The sequence below is a fragment of the Rhineura floridana genome, chromosome 9, assembly GCF_030035675.1.
Source record: "Rhineura floridana isolate rRhiFlo1 chromosome 9, rRhiFlo1.hap2, whole genome shotgun sequence".
NCBI lineage: Eukaryota > Metazoa > Chordata > Lepidosauria > Squamata > Rhineuridae > Rhineura > Rhineura floridana.
This window is the reverse complement of record NC_084488.1, coordinates 78844289-78869386: the sequence shown is the minus strand read 5'-3', so window position 1 is coordinate 78869386 and position 25098 is coordinate 78844289. Positions and strand designations below refer to the sequence as shown.

Below are 25098 nucleotides of genomic sequence, written 5' to 3'. Positions count from 1 at the left end.
TGTCTTACGGTTTGCACTTCCTTGTTTGCTGTGCATCTTTTATACAAGTCAACAAATATAAAGTGATAGTTTGGTATCATGTAACACTTTTCAAATGGTAGCCTTCCCATCATACTTAGAAACCCAGGGATGAACTACCTACCAGGTTCCAATAATTAGCTTGTTGTAATGCGGCATTAAAATAGAGTCGGAAGCCCACTTTGTCTTCCTTCTTTGACGTTTGTTTTCATTTTCATCCTAGACTCCAAAAGAGAACATTGTCAAAAACCTGATCTAAACTGAAATAACATCAACTTAAATCCTGTGAAGTCCTTTTCCTCACTAAGGTCACTTCCACTTGTCCCCAATTTTCTCTGACTTTCCTCCTCCAGTTGCAGCCCCCATGCCACTTCAAACACCATTCTGGAGGGTTCCCCAGCCCCTCAGGAGTGGCTTTTCAGGGACTGCAGCAGGAAGGAATGTGTTGAAAAGCCAGATTCTGCAAGAACACTGCTCACAATTCTTAGGATCCAAATGTAAAAAGTACGTTAAAAAGTAGATACGTAAGGCACAGTGAATGGATAACCACAGTTTGAAAGCTGAATAACAGAACAAAGCAACAGCTCATAGATGTATTTTGAGGCCCAGTTCTCATGTTAGAATTTTCATAGACAGAAGTGCCTTCACAGGTATTTCCAGGGAATAAACTTGAATAGCATTTCCTTATGTGTGCTAGGTTAATAAATCTGAATAGCAGTTACTTTTATGGGCTAGTTTCCTAAAGTTTCTCTCTTTGGGGGTCTTTTATTAGTCCTCCTCAGACAAATGCCCATTGACATTTTAAGAATGATGGCAGCACATTCTGTTAGTAGGGGGGCATGAACTCTTCTGTACCTCAGCCTTGCCCTCTATGTATGAGTGTGCTTAACTGGATCATTAGGCAGTTCCCAGTGTAACTGACATTGGTCAATAACTGACTCCGAATATAAAATGGGTAATGGTATGCTCCCAAACCTTTGTTGATGAACTAGATCAAGGTTCACTATGACACCCACCCACCCTTCATAGGTTTCAATATTTTGATTCCTGAAATCATACCATAGGCCATGGCTCATACCTTCTTTTAATCTGTCTGGTTCTGTGTAGAGACAGGCATACTCATTTGTCTGAGTTAATTTAATCACAGTTATATTTGGCTGACATCATTTTGAGAAATATGGATATGTGTGAATGTGTTTGGGGAGAATGATAATGATTATGGGGACCTTGACAGCTGAAAAACAATCTTCTTTTCATTTTAGCCTCAGTAGGAAGATCTTGCGCCTATTAGTAATAAATATCAGTTTCTTCAAATAATACTTCACTTCTTAAACTCACAAGTATAAGAGAGCTTTTTTTCAGTTTTAAGTTCATGCTCCATATGGAAACCAACCCATCTTGGCCAACAGCTATGATGTTACCATCCACTGTGGAGGAGATGTAAAGGAGTGGCTCTCTGTGTGGTGTCTCTGTCACACTGGATGGATGAAGAAATGATGACATTTGCCTTAACTGGTGTTCTTCCATCATAAACTACTCCAGCTAAACAAAGCAGAATTCAGGTTAGGATAAGGCAACTCATAAAGGAATACTGATAGGTTGTGGGCTACTTTTCCTTTGTGTGCTCCTTGTATAATATACAAGGGTGTGTGTGTGTGTTCATACACACATACAAGTGTATTAAGATTCATTCAGAAATGCATCCTCCTCTAATCCTTGCACCCTGAGAATGTCAGAGCCTAAGAAAACAACATGATCAACCAGTTCATTGCACCATTTCACCGTGTTTACTATAATTACATCTCACTGTGCTACTTCAAAAGTTGTTGATTCAGTTTTCTTATCTGCCACTATCACTCTTTGAAAGTCCATCCATGTCACTACTGTACTGTCTGACTGCTGTTAAAACATATATGTCAGGAGGACTTGATCAAGTATTTTAGACCAAAGACTAGATGAGACACTGTTCAGCTGTGACTAGAGCTATTGGTTTTTCTATTTCTTCTAAAAAGCAATTGTGGAGGTGGAGTAGAAAGGTTATTAACCCTTTCTTTCGGTGCTATTTTCCTGTTCTAAATTGCACACCACTTCTCAAAGCTGCTATTTGCTTTGCTAGGGAAAATATATAGATACCTGTATTCAGTTACATTGGACTCATTCAGATCTCTGTAAAGGTATGTGTTTTAAAAGGATGTTGTCCCACACCCTAATCTGGCATTTGTTTCGCTAGTGCAGGAAACTTCCATTTGTGGACTGGAAGTTTCCCCCCTCTCTCCTGCAGCCCCCCCATGCCCTCAAAATCAGCTCTGGGGGATTGGAAGACCCTCTGGAGCAGATTTTGGAGGCACATGGGGAAAGGAGAGGAAGAGGAATTCCCACTGCGTGAGAGGAGTTCCATTTGCAGAATATTGGTTGGATACAACCCATTATCTCAGGTCATTCTTAAAGCTTGGTCTATAACACATTGTGAATTCTACCCAATCTCCATATTCAGGTTTATCACTAAGGCTACAATCCTAACCCCACTTACCTAGAAGTAAGCCCCATTTAATTCAATAGGACTTACTTCTGAGTAGACGTGGACAGAATTTCAGCTTAAATTATTGTTTACATCAGAGATGGGGAACCCATAACACTCCAGATGTTGTTGGACTCCAGTTCCCATTAGCCCCAGCCAACATGGCCAATGCTCAGTGATGCAGGGATCTGTAATTCAACAACATCTGGAGGACCATAGGTTCCCCATCCCTGGTTTACTGGTTAAGCATATGTGAGTCAAGAGCTCTCAGTTCTTTGGAGCTGTTTTCAGTTTCAGTTGTCCTCCAACCTACTCAGGCAATTATAATGATAATAATTTATTTTTGTTTATACTAACATTTCTAACCCACTTGCCTCCCTCCAACAGAGGCACTAAGAACAGCTAACAAAGATCCAAAGAGACACAGCAAAAGTAAAAAATAACAATAACTTAAGTAAATGACCCTCCATGGCGCAGAGTGGTAAGCAGCGGTAAAGCAGCCGAAGCTCTGCTCACGGCTGGAGTTCGATTCCAACGGGAGGAGGAAGTCGAATCTCCGGTAAAAGGGGTCGAGGTCCACTCAGCATTCCATCCATCCGTGGTCAGTAAGATGAGTACCCAGCATACGCTGGGGGGTAAAGAAAGGCCGGGGAAGGAACTGGCAATCCCACCCCATATATACGGTCTGCCTAGTAAACATCGCAAGGCGTCACCCTAAGAGTCGGAAACAACTTGCACTATAAGTGCGGGGACACCTTTACCTTTTTAAAGTAAATAACAAATATATCACCAGACTAAAAACAGCATAAAAAGAACCCACAGCTACTAAGCATTTCAAAAATACCACATTCCTGCTGTTCAAAGGTTTTTACATATGTTATCTCATTAACGTAATGTAAACCCTTGGAAAGCAAAGAAAGAGAAGAAGAGAAGCAACCAGGTTAATATCTAGGGATAACTAATAATGTAAACCTCTAAAGTGCTAAGAAGGTGTTTGTTTAAAATAATTCATATCCTGCTCTTCCTCTCTAAGGAGATCAGAGTAGTGGACACTAAAAACAACCAAACAATATAATATAGCAAACAACAAAACTCACAGCAGCCAAAATATTTATTTCTCTGTTTATTTTTATTATATCCCACTTTTCTTCCAGGGAGCTCAAGGTGGCATCCAAGGTGCTCCCAGGCTATGGTCTGAAGACACAAAAGGCCATCTCCCTGCTGAAGTTAAGCAGGGTCAGGTCTAGTCAGTGCCTGGATGGGAAACTGCCTGGGAACCATATGTAAGCCACTTTGGATTTCTATCATGAAAAGAAAGGCGGGGTATAAATGTAATAAATAAATAAATAATACATGGTTCTTCTCCCCATTTTTAATCCTCAACAACCCTATGAGGTAGGTTAAACTCAGAGACTATGGCTGGCCCAAGGTCATCCAGTTATCTTTATGGCTGAGTGGGGATTAAACTCAGGTCTCCCAGGTCCTCATCCAGTACTCTAAACACTACAGTACACCAGGAGGGCTGAAAAGCCTGAATCAAAAGAAAAGGGGTAACTGCCCTCCTAAATGAGGTTGGTGAAGGAGTCACACAAACATCCTGGAGGAGGGAATTCTGAAGATGTGGGGGGTGCCACAGAAAAAGCCTTGTCCTGTGCTGTCAGACAATTTATGAATACCTGAAGTGATAGTGAGATGGGCCTCTAAGGAAGATTCCAATTCTCAGGCAAGTTTACATGGAGGAAGGTGGCCCTTCAGGTAACCTGGTCCCAAGCTGTTTAAGGCTTTATAGGTCAACACTAGCACTTTGAGTTGTGCTTGGAAATGAGTAGTCAGCCAATGCAGTTGATAGTTATGACCACAAGCATGTTTACTTGGAAGAAAATGTCCTAAATTTCAATTCAACTTAGTCTCAAGTAGATGGCAGCCTTTAAGCAAGATATTAGTTAACTTGTTGTCTAGCCATGGTTTACTTGATTGCTCAACTGCATTGTTCACAGACTCATCCCTTATGAATTTAAGGATTCCCTCTGAGAGAGCTCAAGTTACCTGATCAAATAGGAATAGAGAGGATCCGTCTAGGACTTTCAAATACTATACCTTTGAGATGCTAAAATGATATGAATAAATCCTTCCGGCGTTCCTGCAAATGAATGCCTTCCAGTATCCTTGTACAATGGCACAATATCATTAAATGAAAATTCTGCCACTTAAAATAACAACATCTATAATATTACTTTCAGGAGAGATTCACACAATTTCACTACACCTGACAACCAACATTTATTCAAGACACTAATCTTAGTATTTCCCTGGGTAGTGGTCAGCCTAGCCATTAGGCTGTTTCCTCCTTAAATCTTGGCCATGTGTCGCAAAAGATAGAACTTTGTTGGGAAGGCTTTGTGTTTCTTTATGCCTCTACCCATTGGGCAGAAAAATTTAGCATTGTGGAAATCTCCAGTTTCATTTTCCACAGTCAGAAACCAAAACACATGATAATACCTTCAGTTGGTGATGTGTGGGTTCAAAGTAAGAATGTGCTTGACTTCTGCCCAATTCAGATTTGGTAACAAATTTTCCATTAATTTGGTTATTCCCAATCTCTGAGGATCAGATTTTAATATAGTGAATTTCTGCAGCTATGTTTGAAAATGGACTTAAAAAAAATCCTCCTCCTCCAAAATATTGATTGTAAGAATGATAATTTATTTATATTTCCTTTTAAAATATTGATTTCTTTCAAAATATCAATATTTTAAAGGAAATACTGATACTTCAAAATATCAATATTTCCTTTAAAAATATTTATATTATTGATATTTTTTCCAAGTCAGAAAAAACCCAGATCGGAAAAGGCAGTGGATAGATGATACAGAATGAACTCGTCTTGATACCAGCCTGTTAGGTCAACGGAATGCTTTTGAACCGGCAGCTGCCAACAGATCCCATCCCTAGTTCAAACCCCTGCTGAAACATGAAGCTCATTAGCTGTCTTCGGATAACGCCTTGTAAGCCTGACCTACCTCACAGAGTGGTTGTAATGATAAAATGAGCTCATGGATGCTGCTCTGAGTTCTTAGGGTGGGATACAAATGTGGTAAACAATAATGAATAACTAACTTGGCCCTGATGCAGAGACTGGATTGGATCCAGACTTGGGCTGCAATCCTAATTCTACTTACCTGAGAGTAAACCCCACTGAATTAAATGGGACTTACTTCTTAGTAGACATTTTTAGAATTTCAGTTTTAGTCATACTAGAGAAGACCCATTGAAATCAATTGGACTTTAATTAGTCACTAATTTACATCGCATTGATTTTAATTAATCACTAATTTAAGTTCCAGTGAAGTCTTGAGTCACCAAGGTGGCAATCTTAACACCATTTTTCTGTGAATAAACCCCCATTGAACTTAGTAGGGCTTTCTTCTGAGAAGACGTGGTTAGGATTGGAATGTAAGTCTGGATTCAACCCAGAGTGCTCATTGTATTGGGTTTCTTTAAAACTTGCAGCTGACAACACAGATGATTCAAATGTCACTCCCTTAATTTTTTCGTTATATTTCATTTCTCTAATGTTTTACAGTCTTATTTCCTATTTCAAACATAGCCATATGTGAATGCAGTCATATCTGAACCTATATTAGGTCATATATTGACAAAAAAATGCAATCAACTGCTCACTGGTCAAAAATTACTTTTTAACAGATATACACACCTTTCTAGATTTCTTGATTAGTGCAAACCCTTCTTTAAAAAGCATCCCTTTCCCTACCAAAAATAGGTTCTAGAAAACATTCAAACCCCTTTGGAATAAGCAATTGTTGTTTGCTTGTTCTTTTAAAAACTGTAAATAAAATCAACACGGATTGAAACAGAACCGTCACTGCCTGACTGGAAACAAAGCAAATCAAGTCAGCAATAAATCTTTCTCACTGTTCAACATTTTGTGCTCCAGTGCCTTTAGTACCTTTGCTTATAAATGTTATGTTGCTATGTGCAAATAAGTGGGGACAATATCTGAGATATCCAAAGCACTCACTTTCTGGATGTTATCGCACCTGCTGTAGCACTGACCCTTCCTCTTTAGGAAACTATCAAAGATATAGTTACAGGCTATACAGTCTGTTGTGCCAACATAATGATCCAAAAGGTCTATTTGATAATGCTAAAGTTGTTATGGTGACACAATTCAGCAACAGCAAAACAAGGAGCTGCTAACCCTAGTAACAGTTTCAGGCTTCCTTAACGATACAGAGAGTTGCTAAGTTTAAGCATGCTCCTATATTGGCTTCAGTAATTTTCATATCCACCAAATGCTGTGAAGGTGGGTTTAGATCAGGGTGCATAACTTAAACCACCGAGACCACTTTCACGTTTTTATTAATAGGGCTCCTGTGCTGTATGAGTGGCAGAAAAGTATTTTTATTACTATTAAAACTCAGCATGTTCTTTTTAACCCTTTCTCCTTTTTCTCTCTGCACCTAGCACTATACCTCAGTCAGAGCTTGGAAAAGTTACTTTTTTGAACTACAACTTCCATCAGCCCAATCCAGTGTCCATGCTGGCTGGGGCTGATGGGAGTTGTAGTCCAAAAAAGTAACTTTTCCAAGCTCTGACCTCAGTGTCTCTTCTCTCTCTGTACTGCGAAAGATCACCAAGCTATCCAAAACCCCACTAGTCCTTCCTCCTCTCTTTATTATACAGACATGAGAGTGGCTGTATACTATAGCCAGCATGGATTTTTTGCATTCCACAATGTTAAATTGAAATTACCCCCATGCCATTCTGCTGCTTCGCATAAGCTCATTTCAAAACAAAACCTTACACAACTTATAGTCCTGAACTCAGAAATACTTGCTTAACAACCCTCTAAGATTTCATGGTGATATACAAAACACTCAGAGAGAATCGAGAGTTCAAAGTGTAAAACAAGAAAAAAATCCAGACCCCTTTGGACTTTTTTCTGTCCGTGGTCTCATAATTTGTTGAAATTAAATAAAAATCAGCCATGTTCACAGAATACCTGTAATCCTATTACTGACCTTGCCCCATACTCTGACCTTCATCTTCTGATTTTTAATTAATTTTTAATAATTTTAAAAATAATTTTAATTAAAGAAATTTAATATTGATGTCTGTTATAATATCGGGCATGCTCAGTAAGAACCAACTGTCAGTGTTCCAAAAGCCAGATTCACAGCTGCGTAGTTTGGCTAATCAGGGAGCTATACCCACACCAGACCTTTATTTTACTTTAGACAGTCATGGCTTCCCCCAAAGAATCCTGGGAATTATAGTTTGTGAAGGGTGCTGAGACTTGTTAGGAGACTCCTATTCCACAGACAGAGCTCTAGCAGGCAGAGTGGTGTAACAGTCAGCCCCTCTTCTGGGGATGGTAGCTCTATGAGCGGAATTTGGCCTCTCCTGGCAACTCTCAGCACCCTTCACAAATTACACTTCCCAGAATTCTTTGGAAGAAGCCATGACTGTCTAATAGGAAATAAAGGTCTGATGTAGATGTGGCCAGGGACAGCTTTGGTTTAAATTTGGGTGAGAGAATACATGTGCCTGCTGTAGAATAAAATCTGGGGGAAATCCTGAAAAACAATGACACCGTTCACAATATTTTTCTTTTGGAAGAGAAAGAGGCTTTCCCTCTGCCCAGTGCCCACCGACCCCGTCACCTCCTCTCCCCCCTCCCTCCCCTCCCTGCCCATCCACCAAGTCAGTTTCACCCATCCTAAGCATGGATCCCACTGAACTCACTAAGCATGCAAATGATCAATCCATTCTCAGCAAACTTGCACAGGATCCCATTTCTTACCTCCCGGATTAAAAAGCAGAGAAATTCACTAATAGGCAAAAAAAACCTTGGGGTTTAAGAATATACCTATAGACAACAGATATTTCTATCAAACTTTAAAAAGCAGAGAAATTGGGCAGCTATAGTGAATGCACCAGGGGAGCAGGAGACCTGACCTCCTCTCTGAGATATTGTACTGTCCTACAAATTAATCAAAATTCAAACACAATTTGGGTTGGTTTTTCATAGCTTGGAAGAATTTGATAAAAAGTGCCTCTGAGCATATGGTGAGTGGTGGCAACACCTGCCATCTCCAAAGATGGAGAATTAAAGTTTTGTATGTTTGTTGGTGTTCTTACTTTGCTTCTTTCCTGTGTTACTATTGTTTCTACAGAGAATCTAATATAGAAAATTACATTTCTCTCATTTTCCATCCTAGAAATCTGTGTCAAATTTATTTTTATTAATTTCAAAGCCTTTTTATTGGTCAGTGTCATATGTCACATAATAGAGAAGACAGCCTTTTGTGTTTCAAACTGGAGGTTATGTTCTATTTCTATTTTGGGTGCATTAACAGTTGAATCTGAAACTGTAGTTTGATGTAAAATCAGAGTGATTGCAATATATCGCTACTTAAGTAATGAATCTAACTGTTGTAAAAAACAAACTTGGCCTGTCCAAGATGTATGTTTTCAGCCTGCTATGCTTAAACCACTCCACTTAAGGAAAGGTAGTCAATTAAAAACACAGAGCACACCTAGAAATTTGCGAGAATATATTTCACCTCCTACTGTTTTATCTTGTGCAAACTGAGACACTCCTCATGTCCACTGGAGACTATTCTGCAGAATAGTCAGTGCCATTATTCCACAATTGTTTTTGGAGGTTTTTTTAATGTAAATTTTGCAAAGTGTTGCTATACTTCACATATTCATGGAAACAGAAGCAAAAGAAAATAATGTACCATAGGAAACATCACTAAAATTGCAAAGTAAATCAAACATATTTAAAGGTATTATCTGAACTATATCAACTGTCTTTATATTGTTGCTTCCTCCCTGCTAAAACAAGATCAGCACAGCATGTCTTGTTTCTGTTATTTGGTCTGATTGCAGGTATTGAATAGTCTGTAATGCACTCTACCCTTCTCTGTACAAACACATATTGTTCTCTTTGCTACTACTTTTTATCTTCCCTCACCCACAGGTCTCTCTGCATATAATGTTGCCTTTATTTTTCTCTTTGTATATACCATAGTACTCGGTTTGCATCATTCATTCATTCATTGGCGATCGCTCGTGGCCAAGTAAGATTGTCTTCCAAGATAAGGTCGTAACAGCGGGTCCGTAAGTGACTGTGGAGGCCAGTTCTGGATCCACACAGCCTCCCACAGTGAGGACATAGGTTTCCAGATGGAAGATGGTCGCGATGAGGATTTGTTTGATGCGCCTTCCGCTTAGCTTATTTGTCCCATTCACCCTGTATTTGTGCTTCTTCGAAGTCCATAGCACCTTTGATAATAGCTGACCTCCATTTGGGACGTTCATGGGCCAAGTCTTCCCAGTTCTTGATGCTTATGTTACATTTTTTAGATTCACTTTAAGAACATTTTTAAACCTCTTTTGCTGTCCACCGATATTCCATTTTCCATCCTTAAATTAGGAGTAAAGCAGCTGCTTTGGAAGATGGTGATCAGGCATTCGAACAACATGGCCAGTCCAGCAAAGTTGATGTTGAAGGATCATTGTTTCAACACTGGTAGTCTTTGCTTTTTCCAAAACGCTAACATTAGTCTGTCTGTCTTCCTAAGTAATTTGCAGAATTTTCCAGAGGCAACATTGGTGGAATCTTTCAAGAAGCTGGGAGTGGCGTTTATAAATGGTCCATGTTTCACAGGCATACAGTAAGGTTGGTAGTACAGTGGCTTGGTAAATAAGCATTTTGGTCTCCCTGCGAATATCCTGATCCTCAAACAATCTACGCTTCACTCGGGAGAATGAGGAACTCGCAGAGCTCAGATGATGTTGAATTTCAGCATCGATGCCAGCTTTTACAGAGAGATGGCTGCCGAGATAGGGGAAGTGATCAACGTTCTCCAGCATCACACCATTAAGCTGGATTGATGGTGCTACAGAGGGACTAGTTTGTACCTGTTGATGAAGCACTTTGGTTTTTTTTAATATTAAGTGAGAACCCAATCTTTCCATATAATAATAAAATAATAATAAAATTTTATTTCTGAGTTGCCTATCTGGCCGAATTAATGGCCACTCTAGGCGACGTACATTAATACACTAAAATACAATATAAAATAGATAAGACCATCAATCATCTAACCCACTCTTCCAGTTAATAGCACATTAACAACTAACCCATCCCAGAAATCCCATAGGCCTGCCTGAATAGCCAGGTCTTCAAGGCTCGGCGGAAACCAATTAAGGAGGGGGCATGACGAAGATCAAACGGGATTTAGGATAGTTGGAAGATCTTTGAATGTGCAGAGACTACATTATCATCGGCATATTGAAGTTGTACGACAGAGGTTGACATTACCTTACTTTTTGCTTTCAGCCTACTGAGATTAAAAAGCTTTCCATCTGTTTGATATATGATTTCCACATCAGTAGCAAGTTTCCCCTCAATAAGGTGTAGAATCATAGCAATGAAGGTAGCCAATAAGGTAGGAGCAATGACACATCCCTGTTTTATGCCTGATCTGACTCTGAATGGATCACTCTGAAAGCCATTGTTATCCAAAATTGTCGCTGTCATGTTGTCATGAAGGAGTCGCAAAATATTCACAAATTTATCAGGGCATCCAGTTTTCAGAAGGATGGTCCAGAGAGCAGTTCAATTCACAGTATCAAAGGACTTAGTCAGATTAATAAACGGCATATATAAAGGTCAATTCTGCTCCCGGCATTTTTCTTGACGCTGTTGTGCAGTGAAGATCATGTCCACTGTCCCCCTGGAAGGGTGGAAACCATTCGGAGATTCGGGGAGGACTGTGACGCCCTTCCCTGGCTCTCCCTGTCAGGTTCCTACCTGCTCGTGGCTACTGCCTGTCACTAGGCACCACCAGGGACTCCACCAGTCCGGACTGTCCTTTTTTATGGTTTCTCTCTCCGCTCTAGCATAGACCTCACCAGATCCCCCTGCTAGGCAGCACCACCAGTCACGTCCTATAACCAGTATCCCCAGAGACTCTGCCTGAGTCTCTCTCAATCAGGTTACCTCTGTGACTGCATGCTTAAGCTGTCCCCAACCCTCTTGTATCACTGCAGATAACTCATAACTCAGGGTTGCTCTAGATACTTATGAATGTTATAATCTCCTCTTCACCGCTGCCACCATTTGTTACTGTTTCCCTTCAGCCTTGGTCATTACCTTACCCTCCCTTCTGGTCTGTGAAACCCCAGCCAAGGATCAGGCCTTTGGTAAACCAAATATAGTTTTTATTAAATAACAGAGATAACAAGATTACTTTTCTAATGGTACTTAAGCATATGGTTTCATCTATTTCTGTGATACTTGACTTATCATGAACTAGAACTCCCACTCTCTCTTTCTCCACACGCTCCTGACATCCACCTCCAAACACCACCAAACACTTCTCAAACAACCCAGCAACGTCCACCCAGATTCACCACAGATTCTCCACCCAGATTCAACTGTCATTCTTCCATTTATACTCCCAGCCATTCAAACACTCAGCCAATCATCCAGCATTCTACTGCTCATTTACTCCCCCCTCCTCTTTCATTCCACTTACCATGTATCTTCTATACAAACAGCACTTACCATATATACATTAATACAGGAACATCACAAGGACATCCTCTGAGATCGGTATAAGGCGATTTGCGAGGATCCTTGCAAGGATTTTACCTGCGGTAGGAAGAAGAGAAATACCTCGATAGTTCCCGCAATCTGTTCTATCACCCTTCTTAAAAAGGGTGATAATTATGGTGTCCCTAAAGTCTTCCGGGATCTCCTCCCTCATCCAGATTTTTTCAATGAGCTTATGAAGTTGTTGTGTAAATTCAGGCCCACCTTCTTTAAAAACTTCAGCAGGAATCCCATCAGGTCCACTAGCTTTGTTGTTCTTCATTTGATTGATGGCTTTACTTCATCCAAATTTGGCTTCATCCAAATTAGGGGATACTGTAAGCTCGTCTCCAGTTTGTTGTTGTGGAATTTGCAAGAAGACCTCACCAGTCACAACAGAGTTACAGTTAAGGAGGTCATGGTAATGCTCTTTCCAGCGCAGTGCAGTAGACTATCCTTAAGAAGATTGGTACCATCCATTGAACGTAAGGGATTTGTACCATAATTTGTTGGTCCATAGATGGCCTTTGTGGCATTAAAAAGGCCCGTGCATTGTGAGCATCTGCAAAGTGCTGGATTTCTTGAGCTTTCTTTATCCACCAGGCGTTCTTAAGTTCTCTAGTTCTTCTCTGGACCTCAGCCTTTGCACTGGCATATATTTTTTTCTTAGCAGCACAGTTAATGTTTTCTGCCATATCTGGAAGGTTCTCCTTTTCTTGTCGATGATATGTTCAATCTCACTATCATTCTCATCAAACCAATCCTGATGTTTCACAGTTTGGTATCCAATAGTTTGTTCACATGCTGCAATAATGGATGTCTTCAGTTTAATCCAGTGTTCCTCGACATTTTCAGGGAGTTCTGTTGGTAAATGTTTCTTGAGAGTTGTTTGAAAGCAGTCTCGCTTCATAGGATCTTGAAGGGCATGGATGTTCATTTTACGCCTTGGTTTTCTTCCTGGGATCCTACGATGAGGAACAATATTAATGGCCATAGTGGATCAAATTAATCAGTGATCTGTCCAACAGTCATCAGCACTCGTCATGGCTCTAGTAAGGAGTACATCATGACAATCTCTGGCAAGAAGAATTATGTAATCCAGGAGATCCCAGTGTTTTGACTGAGGGTGCTTCCATGATGTTTTACATTTTTTTTTGTGTGTGTGAAAGAGTGTGTTTGTGATAACAAGATTATGCTCTGCACATTTTGTCAGAAGTAGAATTCCATTCAGGTTGTTATTGCCAACTTCTTTCCCAATGGTTTTTGGCCATATTGAAATCACACCCAACTCTTGCATTGAAATCTCCCAAGAGAATAATTTTATCCTCCTTAGGTATCTCTGATAAAATGCTGTCCAGCTGGTTATAAAAAATTTCCTTGATGTCCATCAGCATCTAATGTTGGTGCATAAGTTGCCTGCTGGTTTTTGGCAAATTTTAACCAGAGAGTTGAGAGTCGTTCATTAATGCCAGTAGGAACTTCTGACAAGAGCTTCACAAGATTATTTTTAATAGCAAAGCCTACTCCATGTATTAGTCATTCTTGTTCAGGCAGTCCTTTCCAGAAGAAGGTATAACCTCCTTTTTCTTCCTTTAGTTGTCCTTCTCCTGCTCTTCAAGTTTCTTGGAGTGCTGCTATGTCAATATTAAAACGTCTCAACTCCCTTGTGATGATGGCAGACCTGCATTCCGGACATTCAGTATCTGTATTGTCCATCAATGTCCGTATATTCCATGTTCCAAAGTTCAATTGTCTATTGCAACCGCTAAGTAGTGACCCCATTGGATGCAGTAATCCAGTCAGGGAGAGAGATGAGGCAGACTATGTTTAGGGCACCTTTTCTAGCCCCCTCCTCATAAGGGATGAGCAGAGTAGATCCTGAACAGGACAGCTCAGTCGTGGATATAGCTGCTGAACTACTCAACTTTCTCGGTCTTTGAGCCAGGATGACTGAGTCTGTATCCACCGCTCATGTGCCGGTCCATGACTAGGGGCATCCAGATTTCACAGTTCTGCCCCCGTCGCCATTCGCTGATCACCATGGGACTTTTGGTTTGGTTTGGTTTGGTTGGAAGACGCCTGTGAATTTGTTATATGTGGGGAGATCGGTGCACAATGATCAACACAATGTTGACAGAAAAAGGCTTTGATCCAATGGCATGGATACTATGACGATTGGAAGTCTTTTATCTGCTGCAGCCTTCATCCGCCTTCACAGCTGTTGTAACATACACATTGTTATCCTCCACCTGTTCTGCCGTTGAGGACATTCTTAGATTGTTCTTTGTCTGGTTCCTCTCCCTTGACCTTACCACCATGGGTGACCCTGCTGGGAGTACATGACTCCCGACAGCATCGCTGATAGGGTTCATTGGAACGCTCAAGCCCACTCACCACTACAGGGTGACGATCCAGTGAGGGGTCACTTTGCCTCACCACAGGTCTCTCTGCACTTCCACCTCTACCCCCAGGGGTGTAGCCATCTAGGGTGTCTTGGGGATCTTAGACCCCTTACATTTTGGGGAGCAGGGTCCCTATGCCTCCAGCATCTTTTCCTGCTGATTGGAGCCAATCAGAATGAAAAGAGGCGAGTCAGCCACTGAGGCTGTTTTCACACATGGGGGCGATTTCGTTAGTTTAATGGTAGCACTTCTGTCCCGATTTCTAAAACCCCTTTCACATTGCAGTACATTGCAATAAGGAACAGCAGTTTTTTCAACCGATATACTGGCATTTTGTCCAACTGTCTCACAGCTTGTTTTTGTCCCTCATCCATTATACACATGCGCTGTGTTCCCCACTGTGTAGGAGGTCCAAGATCTCATCCCATCACCATGCAAGCCCTCTCCCTTTAGCATCTGACATATATATAGAAAGGCCTCACTTCCTGGCGCTTTGCTTCCCGGCATTCCGCTAATGCGGCGGCTTTAGTTTTCCATTTTAAAGACAATTTTTGCTCTTTTGCGACGTTTTGCGACGTTTCCGCGTCATTTTCGTGCGACGGCCCCATTATAGTCTATGGGTTCCGCTTTACGGTGATTTCCACTTTACGGCGGGGCCTGGTCCCTAACCCGCCATATAAGCGGGGCCCTACTGTATATTGTATAGACACAGGGGTGTGTGTAGGAAATACTTCTATCTGTGCTGATGCCAGAATACGACTACCATTTTCATCAGGAAAAAACACCCCATACGACTAAAGGGCAGGATTGCACTGCATGCTGGAATGCCTGTCACATGAGCAGCTGCAGCTAGCGAAAAACTCCCGTGATTTTCCGGGTTCCCAGCCTTGCAAACGGATTGTTTCTGGTATAATTTATCACAAAAATTAGCACTAAATTTACACTATATTCCACTAGAATTCCAGAACTAGCCTGTACGTTGTGTGAAAAATCAAATATAATCTGCAAATTACCAGGTAAGAAATCATCAGAATAACAGAATAAAGTGCAGTGTGAAAGCAGCCTTAGAAGGTGCTTCTCAGCAGCTAACACACACCCCTTTCATACTGATTGACTTCTAGGGATGGTGTGGGAGAAGACACGTGTGGGAAGAACTGAGGATAGTGGAGATGACGACTTCCGGGAAGGGTGACTTAGCCTGTGCCTGCTCTTGAGACGGGCTCCTGCCTCAAAAGAAGCTTATTCAGATATATCAGTCAGATTTTTTCTTTTTTTGACTGATTAAACTTCTCCCGGGTAGGGAGAAACGAAGAGATTAACCTCAAAGCCTATTTTTGTTGGGACGACCAGATCTCATTAATTTATGGGACGAGGTCCAGCCGACGAAGGTGGGACGGATTTTTAACAACAAGCTCTATCTGGAAAAGCGAACGTTCATCTTATCTTCTAAGAGAGAACGCACTAACAGGCAAGCACCCTTCTTTCTATATTTTTCTTTTACTTGACTTAAATTGTTGCTGTTTAAAAGAGATTTGCCAGATTGATCGGTTTTTGACATCTCACTGGGGAGCCATAACTTCTCTCTGCTACTCATTAATTAATAGCTTATCTCTGTTTTTGTTGCAAAAAGCTGTCCTGGATTTGCATTCTAAAGATATACACAGAAGAGGGATTTCTATTCCAGATTTTTATTTTGAAGAATATTATATTGTCTGAGACTACTCTCTCTTTGGTCTATTTTATTTTGACGAATCTGTTTTCTGACGACCGCCATTAATTGTTTCGATCCTGGGAACTGCATTTTGTTTACTTAAACATGGAGAGATAAGGCTGTCTGCTCTGTTTATACTGTGATGTCACCAAGTTTGGAGTATTAACCCAATTGTTGCTGAAATAAGAAGTGGTTTTCCTATATTTTTCTTTTAAAATGGCAATTAAGAAAGTGGCTGAGAAGCTGGAAATAACTATGTTTCAGAAAATAATGGATGAGATTGAGATAACGAAACAAAACCTGCGACAGGGTTGTAAGGAGCTGAAAATTGAATTGAGTAAAATGAAGCAGGAGATTAAAGATATAGGGGTCCCTGTGAGAGAGGTGACCCTGGAAGGGGTCCCTGTGAGAGAGGAGACCCCGGAGATTGGAACAAACGTGGAACAGGAAAAAGATTTGGAGTCTATGGACTTTAGAAACAAAATTTATTGTTTGGAGATACAGGAGATTAAAGACATAGGGGTCCTTGTGAGAGAGGAGACCCTGGAGACTGGAACAGGGGTCCCTGTGAGAGAGGAGACCCTGGAGACTGGAACAGGGGTCCCTGTGAGAGAGGAGATCCCGGAGATTGGAACAAACGTGGAACAGGAACAAGATTTGGAGTCTATGGACTTTAGAAATAAAATCTATTGTTTGGAACTCAATGTTATCTCTGAAGAAATTAATGAAGATTCTAGAGATAAAGTTATCAATGGCATGGATAATCTTCTGGACTGGAATGATGTGATGGAGCCCAATATAGAGAAAATCTATGGAATTAACTGCAGCCATGTGACAATGGAAAAACTTTCAAGAGATGACCCAGTGTATTTTGAAAAAAAGAACAGAGATATGATTTTACAGCAGTATTTCAGCAACCTATTCAGAATGGATGGCAAGAAAATATTTGGGATAGAGGTAATTCCCATCAGACTCTTACTATATGACTATGGCTTTGACAGCAAGATTATTATGGAATACTGATAATGGAAGATTGGATACTGAAATTACTGGACTTAACAAGACTACTGAAGATGGAAGATGGAAAATGGAACTAATAGGGATAATAGAACAATGGCTACTGAAATTACTGAACCTAACAGATTCCGATGTGATGGATTAATTGAAATGTTTATTTTGACTATGGTTATGACAACAAGATTATCATAATTAGTAATGAGATGGATTAATCGATATGCTTATCTGGAAAAAAAAAATTGATAGATATATTTCTTAAAGAATTGAAACCTCTCTTTGACTTTTTGTGGAAAGAATAAAGTAATGTTTATGAGATTTGATGATTAAGTAAGATAACTACTGGAGGAAAGTGATTTTATAATATGACTTAAGAGACAGGATTGTTATATATTATAGACTTATAACTGATTTGATCTTTGACAAATGGGAAGTCAATATTTTACTCTTTATTTTTTATTTTTGTTTTTTTTTTCTTTTTTTCTTTTTGTTTAACTATTTTTGATTTTGTTTTTTGTCTTTGAATGTTTTATGATTTTGTCTTGTATGTTTTATGAAAACCTGAATAAAAATTATTGAAAAAAAAAAAAAGGATAGTGGAGATGACAAGGGAGAGCAAGCAAGCAAGTAAAAGTGGAAAAGGTGTTAGGGGACAGGAGAACTTGAGTTGAAGGGGTCTCTCTCTCTCTCTCTGTTGCACAGCCTCCAGTTTGTTTGTTAACAAGGGTTTTATTCTCAACCCAGCAGCAAAAAAGGAAGGGAGGGGAAAGATATGTGGTTTTATTCCAGCCCAAAGCTGGAGGAGGAGGGGAGGAGGAGGGAGATAAAAATGTTTGGGGGAGGGGGAAGTATATCTACGTGATGGTGTTTCAGCTTTTAATGATGTTGTATACATGTGTGTTGTACATGGTAAGGTGAAATGCAAATAAATATGCCAGAGAGAGAAAGAGATGTGCAGAGGCAACACCAGAGATTAGGATCAGGAATCCTAATTAAGATTCCTCCTAAAACTCATAAACTCTGCCCCAATGCAGTTCTTAGTATAGGAATCAAGAAGGGAAACTCAGCAAAGGAAGTTTCTTACCTTACAGTATCTTAGTACAGTTGCCCATGTATGTGCACAGAAAAGAGAAGATCTAGCTGAAAGGCAACACACACATGGAAATATGCGTTGATTGTTGCAATGCATCACTAAGGGAAAGAACTCAAAACACAGTAAGAGACTGAAAGCTCATTTTATTGTATAATCTTAGAAGAGGGCATGGCTATGCAGGGGCATGGCTGTGCGGGGACTTGGTGTAACTACCTTGGTCACCCTGATGGATGACCTTTATCAGGAGAAGGACAGGGGGAGTGTGACCCTGTTATTCTTACTTGATCTCTCAGCAGCTTTTGATACCATTCACCATGGTATCCTTCTGGGCCGACTTGGTGAGACGGGTATTGGAGGCACTGTTTTACAGTGGTTCCGATCCTATCTCCAGGGTTGCTCTCAGAGAATAGCATTGGGTGACTGTCTTTTGGCCCCCTAGCAGTTGTGCTGTGGGGTGCCGCAGGGTACCATCTTGTCCCCCGTGCTGTTTAACATCTACATGAAGCCCTAGGGAGCAGTCACCAGGAGATTTGGGGCGAGGTGTCAGCAGTATGCTGACGATACCCAGCCCTATTTCTCCATAACATCTGAATCGGGAGAGGCCGTGCAAGCCCTGGACCGCTGCCTGGACTCAGTGGTGGGCTGGATGAGGGCCAATAAACTGAGCCTGAATCCTAGCAAGACGGAGGCACTGTGGGTTGGTGGTTCCCAAGTCTGGATAATTGGTCAGTTGCTTGCTTTGGATGGGGTCGTACTCCCTCTGAAAGAGCAGGTCTGTAGTCTGGGGGTGCTCCTGGATCCATCTTTGTTGCTAGAGACCCAGGTGACCTCCGTGGCTAGGAGTGCCTTTTACCAGCTTCGGCTGGTAAGACAGCTGCAGTCATTTCTGGACCGGGATAGCCTGACCACTGTTGTCCATGCACTGGTAACCTCCCGGCTGGATTACTGTAATGCGCTCTATGTGGGGCTGCCCTTGAGGTTGGTCCAGAAGCTGCAGCTGGTGCAAAATGTGGCGAGACTGCTTACTGGGGCAGGGTATCGCCAACATGTCACCTCGCTGCTAAAAGAATTGCATTGGCTGCCCATTTGCTACTGGGCCAAGTTCAAGGTTCTAGTTTTGGTGTACAAAGCCCTATACAGCTTGGGACCAGGATACCTGAAAGACCATCTTATCCCTTATATACCCAGTCGATCACTGTGCTCTACAGCTGAGGGCTTCCTGCAGATACCATCTTATCAGGAGGTCCATTCAGCACAACATAGAAACAGACCTTTAGTGTGGCGGCACCTACCCTGTGGAATTCCCTTTGAATATTAGGCAGGCCCCATCTCTGTTATCTTTTTGGCACCTTTTAAAGACTTTCCTCTTTCAACAAGCCTTTTAAGTTGAGACCTACCCTAATCTGCATCTGTGTTAAAATTGCTTTTAATATGTTTTTTTTTAAAGTTTTTAACCCTTTTTTAAATATGTTTTTAAAGCTTTTTAAAAAAAATTTTTTTAAAGTTGTTTTGTTTTAATGTATTTTAAGGTCTGTTTATATGAGGTTTTGATGTGTTTTTAGCGCTTTTGTTTCCTGCCCTGTGCTCCTGCTGGGAGAAAGGGCAAGATATAAATCAAATAATAAATAAAATAAATAAATAAAAATCATGGACTACACTACTGATTACCCCCTCCTTATAGATTCCTTTGTCGCAAGATTGCCAACATGGGAGAGACACACATAAAAATGGGCATTTGGAATTCCTTCAGGGGGCTGCCATTGATTCACACTATTGTTTAAGTACAATATTTAAGTACGCTACTAAGTACACAATAGTTAAGTACGCTATTGTTTAAGTACACTATTGTTGTACACTATTGTGTACAAGATCCACAACAATAGTTGTCAAGGATTGTATATGTATTATTGTACGATTTAAAATGCTCCTAAGAGATGTGCTCCAAATAATTCTTGCAGCTCTGCCTCAATGAAGAAATGTGTCCTAAAAATGGCAATGAACATCTAGAAATATTCTTTTGTTCTGTTACAAGCTGTTTGTGCTCTGAAAAAGTGGTAAGCAAGCCTAATTTGATCTGCTTCGGTCACTTATATGAACTACTTGTGTTGATCGAGAACTTCAGCAACGTGTTCTGGTGTGAAGTGATGTCTGGAGGACACTTTCAACTCTGATGGCGGGTTTCTGTCCCCACCCCCATACATTCACAGTGGAGTTGGTGTGATATTGTGATGAAGAACATGAAATATAAGGTAGAAATTCATGTGTCAAATTTCAGCTTGGCTATAAACCTGCTGTGTGCCTTAAGCAAACCACTGAGGCTCAGCTTCCAATCAGCAACAAATTACATTGGCATATTTATAGGATTGTTGTAATGATTACTGAGATAATATATGTGAGATGCTTTCAGTATTTAGGAAAAGTGCTGTTTGAATACTAAATAACTTTAAACAGTTGGAGCTGTGGGATAGGGTCTTTCCAGAGTATGTGTTATGAATGCCCATAAAATTGCCTCTGTTTTGTAACAGCTTCTACAAAAGATAGCAACCTCTTATATAAAACATAGCACTTAGGCTAACAACAGTGGAAATGTCTATTTTCAGAGACTCACACAACTATCTTGCTAATTAACCGATTTCAATATTATTGCTGATATGGTATGATAAACTATAAAAAGAGAAAGAGCTTAGTCACAGCCTCCACATGGCTTTCCAATGGAATTGTGATGCACTTACTAGCCTTACTTACACTGGCCTCCTGCATTTAGCTCTATGCATGATCGACAGGAATAACAAAGTGTGTGTAATAAATTAAAGGGCAAAGACAATACAGCATGAAAATTATGCATCTCTTTTTCAAACATGGCTAGAAATCCTAATCAGCAATAAATAGCATCTGACAGGGAAGAAACTTGAACAAATGCATTCATGACAAGGGAAATAGCTGAACATTGCTTAAGCAAAGAAGGGAACGGATTAATATGCTATGCTAATTTTTATTGCTAGTTTGACATTATGCACTGAAAATTAACTGAGCAAAATAAAGAAGTGCAAGTCATAAAGAGAAATGATAAAGTACACCAAAGGATATTGCAAGCATACGATAAACTGATGAGACACTCTTCACCATCTACTCAGTTAAACACCATTTGAAAAGGTCACCAGAGTCTGGATTAAAGGTCAAATCAAACATCCTAAGAAAGATGCTCCTCTTTCCTGCCCATCAAATTTTGTGATCTTACATTTAAATTATTTATACTACACTTAGCACTTTATTCTTCATATAATTGGACCCATTAAATCTATATTGATACTCACACGAATTTGTATGACTGCTATGTGTTGTCTTACTGAGTTTTGTACTGCTCTCATTGTTGTTACAAAACTGAAATAAAAACATTTATTAAAAAAGAAGATTCAGGACAGACAAAGGAAGTATTTCTTTGTACAACACAGTTATGGAATTAATTCCTACGGAATATGTTGATTTATTTATGCTTTCATGTTCTGCCTTTCCTCCAAGAAGCTCAAGGCACAATACGTGGTTCTTTTCTTTGTCCTCACAAGAACCCTGCAAGGTAGGTTAGGCTGAGAGATAGCGAATTGTTAACACAGGAGTGTACCTCCAAGGGACGGGGGGGGGGAGAGGGAATGAAAGAGGTCTGTTACATTTATGTCCTGCTTTTAGGTTTCCGAACCGTCATCTGGTTGGCCCCTGCGGGAAGCAGAACGCTGCACGAATAAGATCCAGCAGGGCTCTTCTTACGTTCTTAACAAATGACAAAAGAATAAAAACATGGATGTTCTACCTCCTTGCCGCAAGAGGGCGTATAGTCTCAACTTGTCGAATAGAACACTACCTTGTTTTGCGCAGGCGCCTTTGCTCTGCTTTTCTCCGAGAGTTATAAACAGCCTTACGATGCACGCCTCGCCCTCAAGGAGCCAGAGGATAGGAAGAGGCGGCTAGGACGACGTGATGGCGTCATACGCAGCCTTTCTCCGAGCGAAGTTCTAACGGCGCGATTTTCAAAATGGAGCCTCGCAAGGAAGGGGTTTCTCCCCGACCCCCATAGTGGGGAGTGAGAGGCCTGCGGAGCGGTGGCGAGAGAGAAAGACGCGCATTAGCCGGCCATGCAGTAGCTATACGAAAGCAATAAAGTGACGCGGGAGGAGTGGGCGCCGCTGCCGCCATGGCGTCCTACATCGGCGAGAAGATTGAGGTGCGGAAACGGCCATTACGCGGCCGGGATGGCGGGGGGGGGCGTGAAGGAGGGACCGAACCATTCGCAGCCTGAGGGAGAGTCTGGATCCAACCCATATCTCAGTGGAGCAGAAGCAGGGCTTGTTGCTGTTTTAAGCGGTCCCGTCCAATCTGTGACAGGCGAGGAGATGCAGGATGCTGGGCGGAGTTTCGCCCTACCAGTTATTTAAACAAAGTGCTCTACCTCTCCACCTTCCCCTGTTCAGGATGAGGTAGTTTCTTACACCTTGTCCTTGGATGGAAGAGAATGTTCCTGTCACCCACTCCCGCACACAAGACTGATCACCCTACAGCGCGATCCTATGCATACTTTCTCGGAAGTATTCCCCACCTTGTTTACTTCCTGGTAAGCATGCATAGGATTACAGCCCCAGAGCGAGGCTCCATACTCTAAGGCAAGGATGTTGTTGGACTGCGGCTGCCATCAGCCCCAGCCAGCATGGACAGTGGTCAGGGATGGTGAGAGCTGTAGTTTAGCAACGTCTGGACGGCACCAGCCTCCCCCCCCCCAAGGCTTCAGTCTTAAGCACGCATGTTTGGGAGTAAGTTTGTAAGTAAACTTCATAGGTGACATGTTTGCCATTATCTGAGTGTGTGTGTGTGGTTGAAGTGGGGGTTCTAATCCAAGTTAGTGTAGATTCAGTAGAAATAAAGTGTGGTAGCTATTCTGGACTAATTAACAAAGTTTACCAAGGATGAATTTGAGTACCTTTCCCACCCTCCCAACCCTATTCTTTTTATCCATGTCACTGATGTTCTCCCTGAACTTTGTTATCTGCAGATTATATTTCTTAGCCACATGTGACCAGGCAAGTAGCATCTTTCAAGCCTGTGTAAAGGACAGATAACATGTTAAGGAGTCACCTTAATATTTGTTTTTTTTAATTTTGCACCATTCTTTGTAGCCTGGGGTATAAGTATGAGAGAAGGCTCATGGTTTAATCTGTATGATTAAGTACTACTCCCCCAAAGTACATACTTTGGACACATAATGAGAAGACCTGATTCACTAGAAAAGACAATAATGCTAGGAAAAACAGAAGGGAGTAGAAAAAGAGGAAGGCCAAACGAGATGGATTGATTCCATAAAGGAAGCCACAGACCTGCATTTACAAGATCTGAACAGGGTGGTTCATGACAGATGCTCTTGGAGGTTACTGATTCATAGGGTTGCCATAAGTCGTAATCGACTTGAAGGCACATAACAACAACAAAAAAGTACTACTATGGAACACCTGTTAATATGGTTTTAATAGCACCCTTTGTAGTTCTAATTTGTGCACTTTATAATTCTAAAAGGAGCTTGCATCTATGCTGGCCAATTCTCATTCATATCTAGTAAATTATTACTACAATAAATAAGTGAACTAACATGCTGGCACATAAGCATACATTGAAGCAGGTGGGGTGATCTATGTGTGTTAGATTTATCCTCTTAATTGTATGATAAAAAGTATATTTTGAAACTTCCAGGGATTGAGGCTGCAACACTTATTTGGGAGTAAGCACCACTAAATCCAATGGGATTTGAAACCTGCATAGGATAAGTCTGCATGGCCTCAATCCTATGCACACTTTTCTAGAAAGTATAACCTATTGAACTCAATAGGGCTCACTTTCAAGTAAGCATGGAAAGGATCAAGTTGTAAGTAGACAATATGAATTGATCTTTAAATGTGCACTAAAGTGTGTAGTAGTAAACCATGGTTTAGCAAGTATTGTGATTTATACTGAAATGATTGTTTCAATAGTAGGTTAAACTTATTTGTGATAGACATTTTAAAATGAACTTAATTTTCAGTAAAATAGTCTGAATTAAGCAGATAGGATTTTTTTGTATGGCCAAAGTTGGGTACATTAATAATAATGTTGAAAGATCTGAGATAGAAGAATTCTTCAGTGAGTTAGGAAATGGTTTTTGTTAGGAAATGCTATCATTTTAAAATCAATGTGCTTGTGTTTCCTGTTACTTTGGCTTTCAGTGAGCAATTATATTGGAAGAGAACAGGGAGTCTTTGAGACTACCTCTTAGATTGACACAATGAAAGCAATTGTAAACCTGCCTGTGAAGTTTGTTTGCTTGTTCTAATGATGATGAGAGAAAATAGTGTTGAGAAAAGTTAACATCGGCAACTACAGTAGAAACTCTGAAAACTCACTTTATCGAATCACAGCCTTACAACATTAATGACCTTTACTTGCACAATGATGTACATTAATGCCACTTATTCATCATCATAAGAACATAAACATTAGAAGACCCCTGCTGGATCTGGCCATGGCCCATCTCATCCAGCATCCTGATGACACAGAGGTCATCCAGATGCCAATGGGAAGCCTGCAAGCAGGGCCTGAGTGCAACAGTACACTCTCCTCTTGTAATTCCTGCAACTGGTATTCAGAGGTATACTACCTCTGATAGTGGAAGTAGAACACACAGCCATTATGGCTAGT

The 25098-nt window shown here is 40.8% G+C and overlaps 1 protein-coding gene and 1 long non-coding RNA gene across 2 annotated transcripts in view; one reads left to right on the top strand and one right to left on the bottom strand.

The window, feature by feature from the left end:
- Positions 1–150: 150 nt before the first annotated feature.
- On the bottom strand, positions 151–21750 carry LOC133364473 (uncharacterized). The gene is made up of 3 exons (XR_009757953.1): positions 21702–21750; positions 1357–1560; positions 151–237 (listed from the first exon to the last, which is right to left on the bottom strand). It is a non-coding gene; the product is annotated as an uncharacterized LOC133364473 (long non-coding RNA).
- Positions 21751–22280: 530 nt separating this feature from the next.
- PLK4 (polo like kinase 4) overlaps positions 22281–25098 on the top strand; it is a 29679-nt gene continuing 26861 nt past the window's right edge. The window contains exon 1 of the mRNA XM_061585077.1: positions 22281–22603. Coding sequence (XP_061441061.1) covers positions 22574–22603 — 30 coding nt within the window. The 5' untranslated portion in view covers positions 22281–22573. The remainder of the gene's footprint in view (positions 22604–25098) is intronic.